The following is a 13,373-nucleotide window of genomic DNA, read 5'->3' as shown; positions in this document are numbered from 1 at the left end:
ACAGGTGCGAATTACGTTTTGCCGTTTTAGGGGTAGCTCAAAATAAATTATTCTCCAAGCAAAACCTTTTTGACCCGTCTCACTGCCATTCTTATGTGACCATTTTTGCGTGACGTTTTCATTACTGAACCACTTTTCATCAACAGTAAGTATCCACTTAAGAAATGTATCGATTTTGTTGCGATTCAGATCGCAGATGGAAATTCGGTCTTTGAAGTTATGCATAAATTCGTGTGACAGCCATGCTTCGAGCCTCATCATCAGAAACACGTGCTTATACAACGCGAGATACAAATTACTAAAATCATCTTTTGGAAAAATAACGGATTTGTTTTTACTAGACCTACTATTTTCGTAAATTGGCCTCAAAGCTATTACTTGTCCTTAAGGAATATAAGAAATACCGCTGCCATAGCAACTTATATAACCTACCTATATAATTCGACTAGTATGTTCGCCGTAAAGTCCACTAGAATAACGAAAATCATATATTTGCCACCAAGCTACATTATATCCAAGATTATACACTCACTTAATTTTGCAAAGATATCTCACATATTAACCGATATATGCGGCATAAAGTCCACCGGCAGTTTTAAAATCCGTTTATGAGATACATATGTACATATATGGGGAATAATATTTGAATTACTTGAATTACTTGAAATTTGATATCACGAACTGAAATACGGCTGCTTTGGTCCACAAATTATTGAAATCAATCAATACCTTCTTGTTCACACCAACCAAGCAAAAAATAATATAATCGGTTCGATCCGTACGCCATTTTTATATAAATGATATATGTAGTTAAAACTTAATATTATTTTACTAATATTAATCAAATTGTTGGATTCGTAGAAGAAATTAAGTTTAGCTAATAAATAAACAAACAAAGGCGGATTTTAGTTATAAACAAGTAAGGAAAGGCTAAGTTCGGGTTCAACCGAACATTTTATACTGTCGTAATTTATTGAAGAAATTTTATTAAGATAACACACAAATTTACCCACAAATTCGCCATAAAGTTTAATAGTATAACGAAAATCGTAATATATAGATATGAGGGCTGAGGTAATTCCTTAACCGATTTCATTAATTTTCACCTGCAAGGTACACTATATACAATACTATACACTCACTTAAGTAATTTTGCTAAGATATCTCACATATTAACCAATACATATATGCGGAATAAAACCCACCGTATTTTTAAAAACCTATGGTTAGGTATAGGCGCTAGGAGATGATATGACCCAATTTTAATAATTTTTGGAACAGAAACACATTATTAGAAGAAAACAATTTCCTCTGAATTACAAATTAAATTATCTGAGAGATTTTCTAATACTTTCGGTTAAAATTTACCCTTAGGCTCTGAGTCCAATATGTTTAATATCTGGGGCCTTGAAAAGTTATAGTCCGTTTTCGACAATTTTTTCACAAATGAAGCCAAAGATGATATGCACTATTTGTGTAAAGTTTTATTCCGCTATCTTCATTGGTTCCTTATGTATATATGTATTATAAAGTGAAGGAATCAGATGGTATTCAAAATTGAGTTAAATGGAAAGTAGTTGTGGTTGTGAACCGATTTCGCCCATTTTTTATCCGTGTTATCTGGGTGTTATTATATACCGAATTTCATTGAAATCTGTCGAGTAGTTCCAGAGATATGGTTTTTGACCATAAGTGGACGATGCCACGCCCATTTTTCATTTATTGAAAAATAAAATTTAGTGTTTCTGACGTTTTTCGTTAGTGAGTTAACCCACTTTTAGTAATTTTCAATCTAACCTTTTTATGAGTGGGCGTGGTTATTATCCGATTTCTTTCATTTTTGGTCTGTATAAGAAAATGGCTAAAAGAAACGACTGCAGAAAGTTTGGTTTATATAGCTTTATTGGTTTGCGAGATATATACAAATAACCGATTTGGGGGCGGGACCACGCCCACTTCCACAAAAAAATTACATCCAAATATGCCTCTTCTTAGTGCGATCCTTTGTTCCAAATTTTACTTTTATAACTTAATGTATGGCTTAGTTATGACACTTTATAGGCTTTTGGTTTTCGCCATTTTGTGGACGTGGCAATGGATGGTTTTGCCCATCTTCGAAAGCAACCTCCTCAGGGTGCCAAGGAATACGCTACCCTATATCTAACTCGTTTAGTTTTATGACTTACAAACAACCGTTATGTGAACAAAACTATAATACTCTCTTAGCAACTTTTGTTGCGAGTGTATACAATTTTTGTGAATTTAAGATATAAATTATATGTATATGTTTGAAAATAAACCATTTTGGTTGATTCTCCGAGACATTTATCATAATTTTGTTGTATTTTTAAGATCAAAATTGAATTTTTATACTTTACAGTTTAAACTCATTTTTCATACATTATTATTTTCTTTATATTTGTTTTAACTAAGCTTATAAACTGTCTAGAGCCCTAACTTTGACGACATATTCTGCGAGTAAGTGAAAAAGAACCGGATTTACATACAAATATCTCTCACACTTTCATAAAAATGTATTTGGTATATAAGAGATTGTATGTATATTTTTATACATGTGTATTTTTATACAAATTGGCGGCTACTATCCAAATCTTCGAAATCAACTTTTTAAAATATTACATTAATGTTCAGAAAAATGTCGGACTTGTAAAAAAATGTTATTTTTTTATCGATGGTCTTATTCTCTTAAACACAATTATTCTTCAATTAAATTTTGTATTAAAACGCCAATTATAAAGATTTATAAAGAATAATGCACTTCAAAATGTTGCATTTCAGCAATTGAATAATCCATGAGCTTCACAATATTTTCTAGGAACATGCACAACAGTTTAGAAACCAACTGCATGCCAGCAGTGCAGCGCTGCCGCCAGCTTGTTTGCAAGCAGAGCTCCTTTTCTAACTATCTTTCTAAAATTTATATATATTTTGTATATTTAAAGATGACTCACCTTCTTTCATGCTAATATTATTAAAAATTCCACGATACTGCAGTTATTAAGTTATTAAGACTTTTACACACAAAAACACTAAAAGAATCTTTACTGTGCCTACGCTTAGTACTCACATTCACGGCATGCATCTGTTGGGCAATGAAATATACATATGTATATGTTAGTAATACTTATATTTTCACTGAAAACACGCACCACTCTCTATTTACTACGATTTACTTTATTTCTAATGATTTTAATCATTAAAATCACAATTTTCACAAATTTTTCTGTAGCGCGTCGGAAGCATTTGCACAACTCTTGAAATGGCGTCGGAAACTGGAAATGACATTCCGTTGCATTTGCAATAACAATACTATAATATAGAGTACCCACTCTTTAAAATTGCGATTATGCGAAAGCTATATGAGCTTTTTTTATTCCGACACACTGGCAACACTGTTTGTCTAACTGCATATTCCAGTTTCCGCCGCCATTTCAAGAGTCGTGCATCTATTTCCGATTCGTGCGTGCAAAATCAGTGAAAATCATAAAATATGCATAAAAAATTAAATGTTTTAAGCAAAGTGATGAAGTTTTATTTGTCCAGAGCTCAAAATAAGCAAAATGTGTTTTGTGAAGTGTTTTGATATTAATTAATGCTGAAATGTCTCAATGCAATGAGCTAAGGTCCCCGGGCTGCAATGAAAATTGTTTGTGTGAATTTGTGCTTTAGAAGTCTTATTAATGTGTGCCGATTATTGGCGAGGTAAGAGTATTGTTGAATAACAAATTGACAGCAGTGGGTGCTAGCTGGTGTGCCTACTCCCAAACCACATATATGTACATGTGCACATATGAATATTTAAAACGTTCTGAACATCAATACCTTGCTAGCTATATTGAAAAATACTTTCCGTCCTCAAAATCCTGCATATATTTTTATGAACGCACCATTAACATTGACAATTGGTGCTTAAATATGGGAAATTGTAAGATCTGAAAATACTATTCCTTACTCATCAATAATACAAAATATCTTTAAATCTTTGCATTCACACATTTATTGTTTACAAATCCATACTTATATCCATTACAACATTACTATCAGACTTGTCTGGGGGATTTGTTGTGCTATCCTCCTCATCAAATTTCAATTTCATGCAATTAAATTTCGCTGGCGACTCTTCAATTGTTGGTAAACGTTTTGATGCAGACTTTGATGAAGATGATGACGATGAGGTAGTGCCACTAAAATCTCGACCACATATATCTTCAATAATGGCATCATCATTCATGACATCTTCAATACAAGTCTTCAAAATAGTTGTTGTCACAATACAATCACGATTGATTGCCAAACTTTTATGAAAGTAGATAATGGCCTCTTCGAGATTACCCATTAGTGCATAAACGAAACCCATAGCTGTGTATGTGTGTGGGCTTTGTGGTTTGAGTAAAAGCGCCTGCATTAAAATAAAATAGAGATATATATTAAGCAGAAGTAAGTTTAAGTAAACTTAATATATGCGTACATATTGATGATAGGTTAGCGCTTCCTTGTACTTCTTACGCTTGCGACAGCAGTGGCCTAAATTATTGAAGAGCGGTTCCCAACGCGCCGACAGTTCCTCCTTATTTTCCTTAGCGCGTGCTCTAACAATTTCAGCTGTACGCAGAAATACTTCTTCAGCACTCTTGTAGCTGTTATAGATAAATGTATTTTTATTTTATGTACAATTTTGCGCATTTAATAATTAATTCACTTACTATTCGTATTCATATTTGATTACGCCCAACTCATGCAATACGAACACATCTAGTGGAGCAATTGACATGGCTTGATAGAAAAATTTCTCAGCCAGCTCAAGATTTTTCGTCAAACCACATTCAACACCTATGTAGAGGAGTGGAAGATGGCAACCACGCATGAGTTGAGTTGCTTTGAAATAAGCAGCCATTGCCTGTTGGGTTTAAAATGGAAATGTTTTAAATAACTTAAAAAAAAAAAACATTTTCTTACTTGATCATGTTCATTCTCTTTGGCAAAGGAATGTCCATAAGCCAACCATGCGGGTCCATATAGACGATCAAGTGCGGTTGCTTTTGACAGATATCTACGTGCGGGATCGCTCTTACCAATCAAATCGTAATAACAACCAACTGCGTACCACGAAATGGCTTTGTCGGGATATCGATCAACCAGTTTGTGCGCGACGTAAAAAAGTTCTGTGCAAAAGCGTGCATAAAAATTTAGAAATATTGAATTAATAGCAATAATACATTTGTTCGAAATATCACTTACTGTTATAATCACCAAACTCGACCAAGCAACCAATTTGCAGTGTTAAACCAGCATTGTGATAAGGATCCGCCTTCAATAATCTTTAGAAAAAAACATTTGTATTGCCATAAGACACACGGACATTTTAAAATAGTTTTAATACTTACTCTTGTAGAATCTTATAACTCTTCTTATATTCGCAATCATAAAATAGTTTCTCAGCTTCAGCAGCCATCACATCAGTGCTTCTTTGTATGCGACTTAAGCAAGTAGTAAGTGATAGAATATTTTTATTATCAGCCTCTTTAGTGTGATCACGGCCGGGTGTTTCTACGTGTGACCTATTCGACTCATTCATTAGAGATGATGCGCGAGTCAGACTGATTTGCAAGGAGAACGGATTGTTTTTGAGATCTGCAAGTACTCTTTAAAAAATGTTGCACATTACTTTTACTTATAGTGTATTCAAAATGTTTAGCATATACTTGTTTGCTGGCGACATAATTTGCGGCGTCATATATTTTGAGAGTATATTTTTATGTAGTTGCGCATCAGATGAAAGAGTTTTCTTAATTTTCTCACTCAAATCTTTAATTGTTTGATCACCTGTGGACTATACAAATGCAATGGCATTAAAAATGAAAATAATACAAAAAAATAATAATAATTGCTACTTACAGGATCGATGGTTTCATAGTATTTCTTTAACTTTGACTCGTACAGTTTTTTGATAAACTTTGCATCCGTCTCACTTGAGTGTTGCGCCAGCGGCAAATGTTGCATTAATTCCTTTTCTAAACAAATCAGTTTATTTATAAATATTATTATTAACTAGCAGATAGAATTACATGAAGTATATTACCTTCCCAAGCCATAAGCATTTCATGCTGTACCAAAGCTTCCAGCGCTTCAAAGCAATACACCGACTTATGCAGCGCCTGCACATAGTAGTCCATGGCCAAACCGCGATTATCTAAAGCTTCATAGATTTTTCCTTTCATAAAGCTAATCGAAGCCATTACTTCCTAAAAAAATTAATTAATTAAACAATAAAAAATTATATGAAGTATTCTTTTAAGTTGTGCATACATTCTTATTCGCCTCCTCAGCATTTAATGTGGAATGACAGTCCACGGCAGCGCTATCTAGTGGTTGGCTTATCAATGACGAAGCCAAAAACTCAATGTCTATGTTATTTATAACACTAACTGCTTCATTGAGTTCCTTCGCCTCATATAAGCTTTCTAATAATAAATTATAACTGGATACGTGCGACTTTTCCAATTCGAAGCGACGTATAAGATGTGCCGCACGATGGTATTCCTTCAGCAGAAACATGCAATGCGCTTGGCAATAAATATCTTTGGGGTCATTTTGACTGAGTATACACACTTTTTCAGCCCAAAAGAGTGCCGTTTGGTAACGCCGCTACGAGAGTAAAAACTGTTTAATAAGTTTGTTAAATATTTTAACTTTTGATTTCGCTTACCATATCAATGAACATTTTCATTAACTTACGATAATGTGCTACATCAATAACACCATCGTCAGCATTATCATCGGGGCTGTCGTTTCGCATTTCACTATCCCCAGTCATGTAATTAAAGTACTTTTACTTGTATTATGTTATTAAAAACTATGCAAATCTAAACAAAATTCAAACACTTTCACGTTCAAATAAGAATTTGCGCTTTCAACAATTTACATATGACAGCGAACAGCTGTTGGGTAGCTGCCGGTGGAGAAGAAGAAGAATACGCGGTGCGCAATAGTAAGACCAGTTGTTGCCAGACCAGAGAATGTTGTTTTAATTGAAAAATTGATGTATTTCTGTTTTTTATTAGTTTTTTCTTGGTGTAATAAACTAAAACGAAGTAAATTAATTAATTTACAGAAAATTAAAGTAAAATTGAATTAAGAATAAAAATATTATTTAAGCTATTATTATTAAAATATTAATATTTGTATTTTCGTTGTGTCAAAGCAAGAGTTTTTGCTTAATCTGGTATTTGAAAATATTATAAATTGATAAATATTAGTTTTTATGTAAAATTAACCATATTAATTTGGAAATTTAATTTCAAAAAATTTTAATTTATTTAAAAAATTAATTTTATTTAAAAATTTTAAAATTAAATTTATAAATAAATTTATAAAAAAAAATATCTTTTAAATAATGGATGTTTGTAAGGAAGTGCAAATCATACGTTGGGATAGACTTTTGTTGTTTTTGTATGCGCAGAGTCCTGTATTCATACATGTTGTATCCAAGCTCCAAACATAAGCCTGCTCCACACAGCATCCTTTCGAACAACATCGAACACTTTCCGCCGCCCCCACAAACGCCACACTTGCCTTACACTCTCTCTGGTTGACTTCGTGCATATGCGCTCCGACTCAGATGAAACGCCTTGTGGCGATTGCTATGGCCTATGATTTCCAACTCGCAGGCATCGACAAGACCGACAAGAATTTTGCCTCGCAGTTACTGATTTTAGTTGGAAGGTGAGGTTTTAATTTTTTAACCGAACGCCGAGAAAGACAAAAGTGCAAAAAGTATTTTTTATTAAATACAAAAATATAAGAAGAACCACATAGAAATCATACAAAATAAACCTCAGCAGAAGGCAATTGTAATAAAACGAGCATTTTTTAATGAAATCTTTTTTTCTTTCGTTTTAAATAATCGAAGAGTGTGATTGTGTGCCGAAAAGTGTTGTTGTTGTGATTGCTTGCCGAGTGTGTTTCACAACTAAGTGTGCAATCATATTTAGAATAAAAAAAAAAAATTAGAAAATTTGCGAGAAAAAAAGAAGAACAACGTAAACGTGTACCCGAGGGCACAGGTGCGCGAGGCGTGTGAAAAAGTAACGGTGCGTACGCTTCCGTTTCGCAATTCGCATATTTAACGCCATTGAAACGTGGAAAACGTGCTTCCAACTAGCCCCACATACACTACACAGGCAGCAGCAGCAGCTCGGGAGCAGCCCAGCGTACCAACGTACGCCAATATATAGCGACCGCTGTGCCAGTGCCAGTGCCAAGCTGTGCGTGCCGGTCAGGGCGTGCAGTGCTCGGCGTTATCACTAGTAGCGCATACGCGTGTTTCCTGTGCCTCTGTGCCTGCAAGTGCCAGTGCTGTGGCCTGTGCTTGGTGTCGAGCGACGTTCGCGTAGCCAGTGAACGCTTAAAACATATTGAAATTACGGGTATGTGCCTTTGCAATAAAATCCCTTTAAATATTCTCATTTATATGTGCAAATGTAGGTAAAGCAATTATTGTACATAAACTCATAAAAGTTGTTTGTGTTGTTTGTAATTTTATCATAAATCATAACAGTACTATCATTGAAAAAATCATCTGCAAATGGCGTAGGCATTAAATGAGTGAGGTAAAACAAAAATTAAAAGAAACTAGCGAGAATCGCAAAAAATTGCAAAAAAAATGTGCAAAACGGGAGGGGTCGGTAGCTAACGCCTTAGCAGTCGGTTTCTATTCGTCACAGTTGCTTTTCTAATAAATTTTATACCCTTACTTGGATTAGTAAATATGAAATTAAAACGGTTTTTATATGTAATCTATTGTAAGAAATAAAATTAAAATTTACTACTTCCTTTAACTGGTTTGGAAAATGTAGTAAAGGTTTATCATTAGTTAAAAAATTATGAGTTAATTATTATTTTTTAATTAATAGTTTAAATTAACAGTATTTCATTGTATACAATTTATTTGACTTTTGCCTTAGCAATTTATTCTGTATTTTATGTCTCCCAATTTATCAAATTAGTTTTTGTAAATAGTTCAAATTTCGCTTTTAGACGTAATACCGATTCTTGAAAGATCTTAAATCACCTTGCTTGGAGAAGTTGCATGTCAACTGCAGCGTTTCTAGAAATTTCGAATAATCCATTATACAATAAATGCTGATAAGAGGGGTACTTTTTTATTTTTTTTATTAAATGGCCTACTCTTTGAATTGATTCAAGAAGTATTATAATAATTTATCAAATAATTTTTCATAATAGTTTATAGAAAGTTTTACGTTGTTAAAACAACAACAATCAAATAGGATCATCAAGATGATTTTTTTAAATATTCGACAACATATTTTCTTACTTTTATAAAAAAAAATAATATTTTCTAGTAGTAAAAAATATATTAAGAAATTAATTTCATTAGCCTTATTTTTTAGCCTTATAAAATTGTACGACAAATTTTTATTCATTTATTTATTTTCTAATGGTGGAAAAATTCATAATTTAAACAACAATTCTCAATAAATATTCAAGATATCTAATTTGGACTATCAGTTCTTCTTGATAATATAGCATTTATTATCGTGCAAAAAATCAAGCTAATCAAGTTAATTGAAAAATTTATTTTTTTTTTATTTTGTTAATTTTAATAAATAAATTAGCGAAGGTTATTAAACAGTTTTTTAAGATGAAAATAGTTTTCAATTTGTAAGCTTAAAAAATTTAAATGAAAATCAACTAATTTTGCATTTTAAATAGTTTCAATTGTTGATTTATTTTTTTTTTTTAAGATTCATTAAAGTATTATACTCTTTTGCAATTCTTTTTAATTTTCAACAATTAATATTATTTATTTATTACCACATTTATTTTTACATTTTATGGGCTAATGCATACGATTAAAGTTAATATGCTTAACCCTTTCTTGTTTGCGAGAATATTTAATTGTATGTTTTGGAGGCGTCAAACTTAAAATAGATATTCACTAGATTCTAAAAGAGGAAATTAATATAAACTAACAAATATTTTAAATATTATTTTAACGAGCATGCCTAAACAAATTAGCGAAGTCTTCTCATTAATATCTACATATTTTTTCCTGCTACTTCTGCAAGGAGCATAGGGCTACAAACTCATCAATAATGAAATCTATTTTTTATCTTAATTACTTTAAAAATTTTGGTTTAAAAATCCATTAATATAATTCTCTTAAACTATGAAAAGTTACGGCTTAGTGATGTTTCCCTCAACACGAAACCTATTAGAAAGCTATACTCTTTTAGTTAGACTTACTTTTTGACTGCTTTTGCAGTTCTAACCACGTACTCTGACATTTTGTAATGATCCATACCTTCGAAGTTGCATATAAAATGAAACTGTAAAACCATCTCATACTGTCGTTTGTTTTTATTTTTGTAAGAATAAAGTGAAGCCCTTTTGGTTCTCTCGCCGTCACTTTACACGTAAGTTGTCATATATGGAAATCGGGCCTGTTGGTGTATTTTGTGAAGACTTAAGACAGGTCTTTTCGTTTTAGAAATTATGAAATCATATAGCGTATAATACAAATTTAGAGTTCCGACTTCAATCTTTTGAGGGACGACCTAGTTATTTACCATAAATGTGACATTGATTTTTTTTTATTATTTAATATATGTATTCTACTAATCAATGAATGTTTGACCAAATTAATAAATATTGTCAAGCAAATTTGTGACAGTTTGACAAAAAACCGAAATCGATTTAGTGCTTTAAAATTTTTGGAACTTAAGTGAGCTTATGAGATTGGACGTTGAAAAATAAGCGTTAAAGGCCAAAAAAATTGAAAATCTTATAAGCAGTTATAATCAAAGTGCGGAAGTTGTAGTTTTTTATTTATATATTATATATATAATAGTTTATAATAGTATTTAGAAGTCATGCCACCATATCTTATTTTGAAACTATTTATGAAAATTCGAAATTTACTTCCGCGCATGAATGGTATACAGTTTTTGAGCTGCAACTAAAGTCAGCGATTTTCATTATATTTTTATAATTTTATGTTCTGCCAAATTATACGACGTTTTTTAGCTTAAGTCTACTTGAAATCGGTTATTATTTGTAGCAATAAAACTATAGTAATAGTTTCTAAAAATCACTGCAGCCGTTTGTAGGCTATAGAAATTTCAGAAAAACGAAGTTCAAATTCATTATAACGCATACACCCTTGTACTTGCCTACACATTGTACGTCCGCCACGTGTCCCGCAAACGCCAAACCAGCGCTTAGCGTAGCACATTAACACACAACGTATGACTTGACAATGAGAGAACAATTCAAACACTGCTCCCCTATCCACCTCCACCCCCCAACAAACTCACGCTGCCGTTTGGAGTGCGCTCAACACACACACGGCCGCGACTGTTGGCCAACAGCATGTACATATGTGTGTGTGTGTGTGTAAATACAGCCGCTAAACATTTGCCGGCTTTCAGAGCACGTCTTTTCACATCCCAGCTGTTGCTACACAATGTTCCAGCATAGGCCAGCGCCACACACATACACACGAGTCTTCGTGACACTTGCGCGCCCCATTGCACACTACTCACGGCGACAAACGTAAACTGAAATCCCACTAACTAACGCCCCTCTTTTACACACTTCACCACTCATCACACTATCATTCAAGCTGCGCGACGAACAAACACACACACACACAAACGCACTTATGAGCTTCTGCATGTATGTATGTATATGTAAGCGCCTTCACCGCAGCAAAAGTTTGTAGACCAACAAGGATGCTAGTGTTCGCTGTACGGTGTTCGTTTCTATGTATGTTTGTATGTTTGTATGTGTCAAAGGTTTGCGCTGTGGAGCGCTCGCTTGCTTGCTGGCTTTTTTCCTTTCCTTTTTGGTTTTTTTTTTTTTTTTTGAAGTGGCATGAGAGTTGGAGACGCGCACGGGCACGGCTACGCGACTTCACGCAATTTTACTATCCAACATACTCCATTATATATTCTACGAGTATTCTATGCCATTCTATTCGCATCTGCTTTACGCTATAGCAATCTGCGGCAACTATGACTGCCTCATGCCGCTGCCACTACTGCTGTTGCTGCTACTGAACTTGCTGCTTTTGCTGCTAGTGTTGTGTTGTTGTTGGCATTGTGTGAATGTAAAGTTTTGTTGCTGTCATTGCTGCTACTTGAAATCTTTGTATGTTTAAATGTATGTAATGTAGATATGTATGTAGGTATGTATGTGTGTGTGCGTGTTTGAACATTTTTCTTTCGCTGCGTTTTGCTCATTTCCTGCTGATTTATAGTTCTAATAATAGGTTCACTCAACGCAACTTACCCAAACGAAAGGATAATGCGCACACACAAACGTATATACAAACATACATATATATATATAGATACATACATACATGCATACATACTTATATAGACACTAGCTTTTAAGGCAGCTTATGTACATACATACATTAGTGAGCTTAAAGCCTCGCATTCATACGCCTATCGCACGCTCGTCTTTTAACTGTTAAATACTACTACTCACACACACATACCCTCACACTTTTTACTTGGTACATGTATGTATGTATGTATGTTTGTTAGCCTTCTTTTACTTTCTACTATTCTATATTCTACTATATGTATATGTATGTATGCTCGCACTCACTAAAATCAATTTCGTATTTGGGGTATAAATGAAAATTTCACAAAAATTCCTCAAAAATAATAATTATGCGCGAAAATGTTGCGTTTTGCAACAACAACAACAACCACAACAGCAACGAAAAAGCATTTAACTGGCACATTTCCTAATGACTCTGGCATTGCGGTGGCCAAAAAGCAGCATTTCAAATGGGGAAATTGCTTCGCAGCGCGCACTCACACACACTGACACATTTCCTTATACTCTTTTAGCCTCAACACTCACACACACACACACACTGATGCTACCTCGCGCTGGCATAACTAGAAAGTTGTTCATTTACTTTGGTACTTATCCTTGATTCGCGGCATTACTTTATTACTTGTGTATAAGTAAGTGGATTATAATTTGATAAGATTAAAATGGGAAATTGTGGTTGCACTCACACACACATACACACACACACATTATTCCTTGTTTTAATTTTTTATTAGCGGCTCCAACCCAACTGATGGCCAATTAGCGTTCGTATTTTGCTGTGTTTACTTCTAATTACTGGCTTATTGCTTAGTTGCTTAGCGTTGTTCAAATTCTTCATACACTTAAGCGTATTGCAAGGTAATCCACAGGTTCCCGTTGGTTTGTGTGGGTGTGTGTGTGTGTGGCTGTGATATGTTAATTGACAAGCACAATCCTTTTTAAGTGGCATTGAGTACTACGTGCGATATCGAGTATTT

At 33.6% G+C, this 13,373-nt stretch overlaps 2 protein-coding genes across 2 annotated transcripts in view; one reads left to right on the top strand and one right to left on the bottom strand.

Annotated features, from left to right (window-relative positions):
* Window positions 1-3,994: 3,994 nt before the first annotated feature.
* On the bottom strand, window positions 3,995-6,975 carry LOC105219013 (cell division cycle protein 16 homolog). Its single transcript, XM_029044720.2, has 11 exons — window positions 6,728-6,975; window positions 6,328-6,666; window positions 6,101-6,263; window positions 5,917-6,032; window positions 5,724-5,851; window positions 5,406-5,663; window positions 5,260-5,339; window positions 4,978-5,183; window positions 4,725-4,918; window positions 4,490-4,658; window positions 3,995-4,420 (listed from the first exon to the last, which is right to left on the bottom strand). The coding sequence occupies exons 1-11, from the start codon at window positions 6,833-6,835 to the stop codon at window positions 4,025-4,027; spliced, it is 2,157 nt and encodes a 718-aa protein (XP_028900553.1). The 5' UTR covers window positions 6,836-6,975; the 3' UTR covers window positions 3,995-4,024.
* A 731-nt stretch (window positions 6,976-7,706) lies between these two features.
* The window catches only part of LOC105219012 (uncharacterized), a 57,745-nt gene continuing 52,078 nt past the window's right edge, over window positions 7,707-13,373 (top strand). Inside the window, exon 1 of the mRNA XM_011194938.3 lies at window positions 7,707-8,447. The gene's annotated coding sequence lies outside the window, so the exon portion shown is untranslated. The remainder of the gene's footprint in view (window positions 8,448-13,373) is intronic.

This window comes from Zeugodacus cucurbitae, chromosome 2 (genome assembly GCF_028554725.1).
Source record: "Zeugodacus cucurbitae isolate PBARC_wt_2022May chromosome 2, idZeuCucr1.2, whole genome shotgun sequence".
Classification (NCBI taxonomy): domain Eukaryota; kingdom Metazoa; phylum Arthropoda; class Insecta; order Diptera; family Tephritidae; genus Zeugodacus; species Zeugodacus cucurbitae.
The sequence above is the reverse complement of the archived record's forward strand: the minus strand, read 5'-3'. Positions and strand labels throughout refer to the sequence as shown.

Coding starts and splice junctions, on each gene's coding strand:
- LOC105219013 (XM_029044720.2), bottom strand. CDS start 6,835: ATGACTGGGGATAGTGAAATGCGAAACGACAGCCCCGATGATAATGCT. Junction 6,264..6,327: donor CTGAGGAGGCGAATAAGAAT/GTATGCACAACT, acceptor TAATTTTTTTAG/GAAGTAATGGCTTCGATTAG. Junction 4,421..4,489: donor CGCTAACCTATCATCAATAT/GTACGCATATAT, acceptor ATTTTAATGCAG/GCGCTTTTACTCAAACCACA.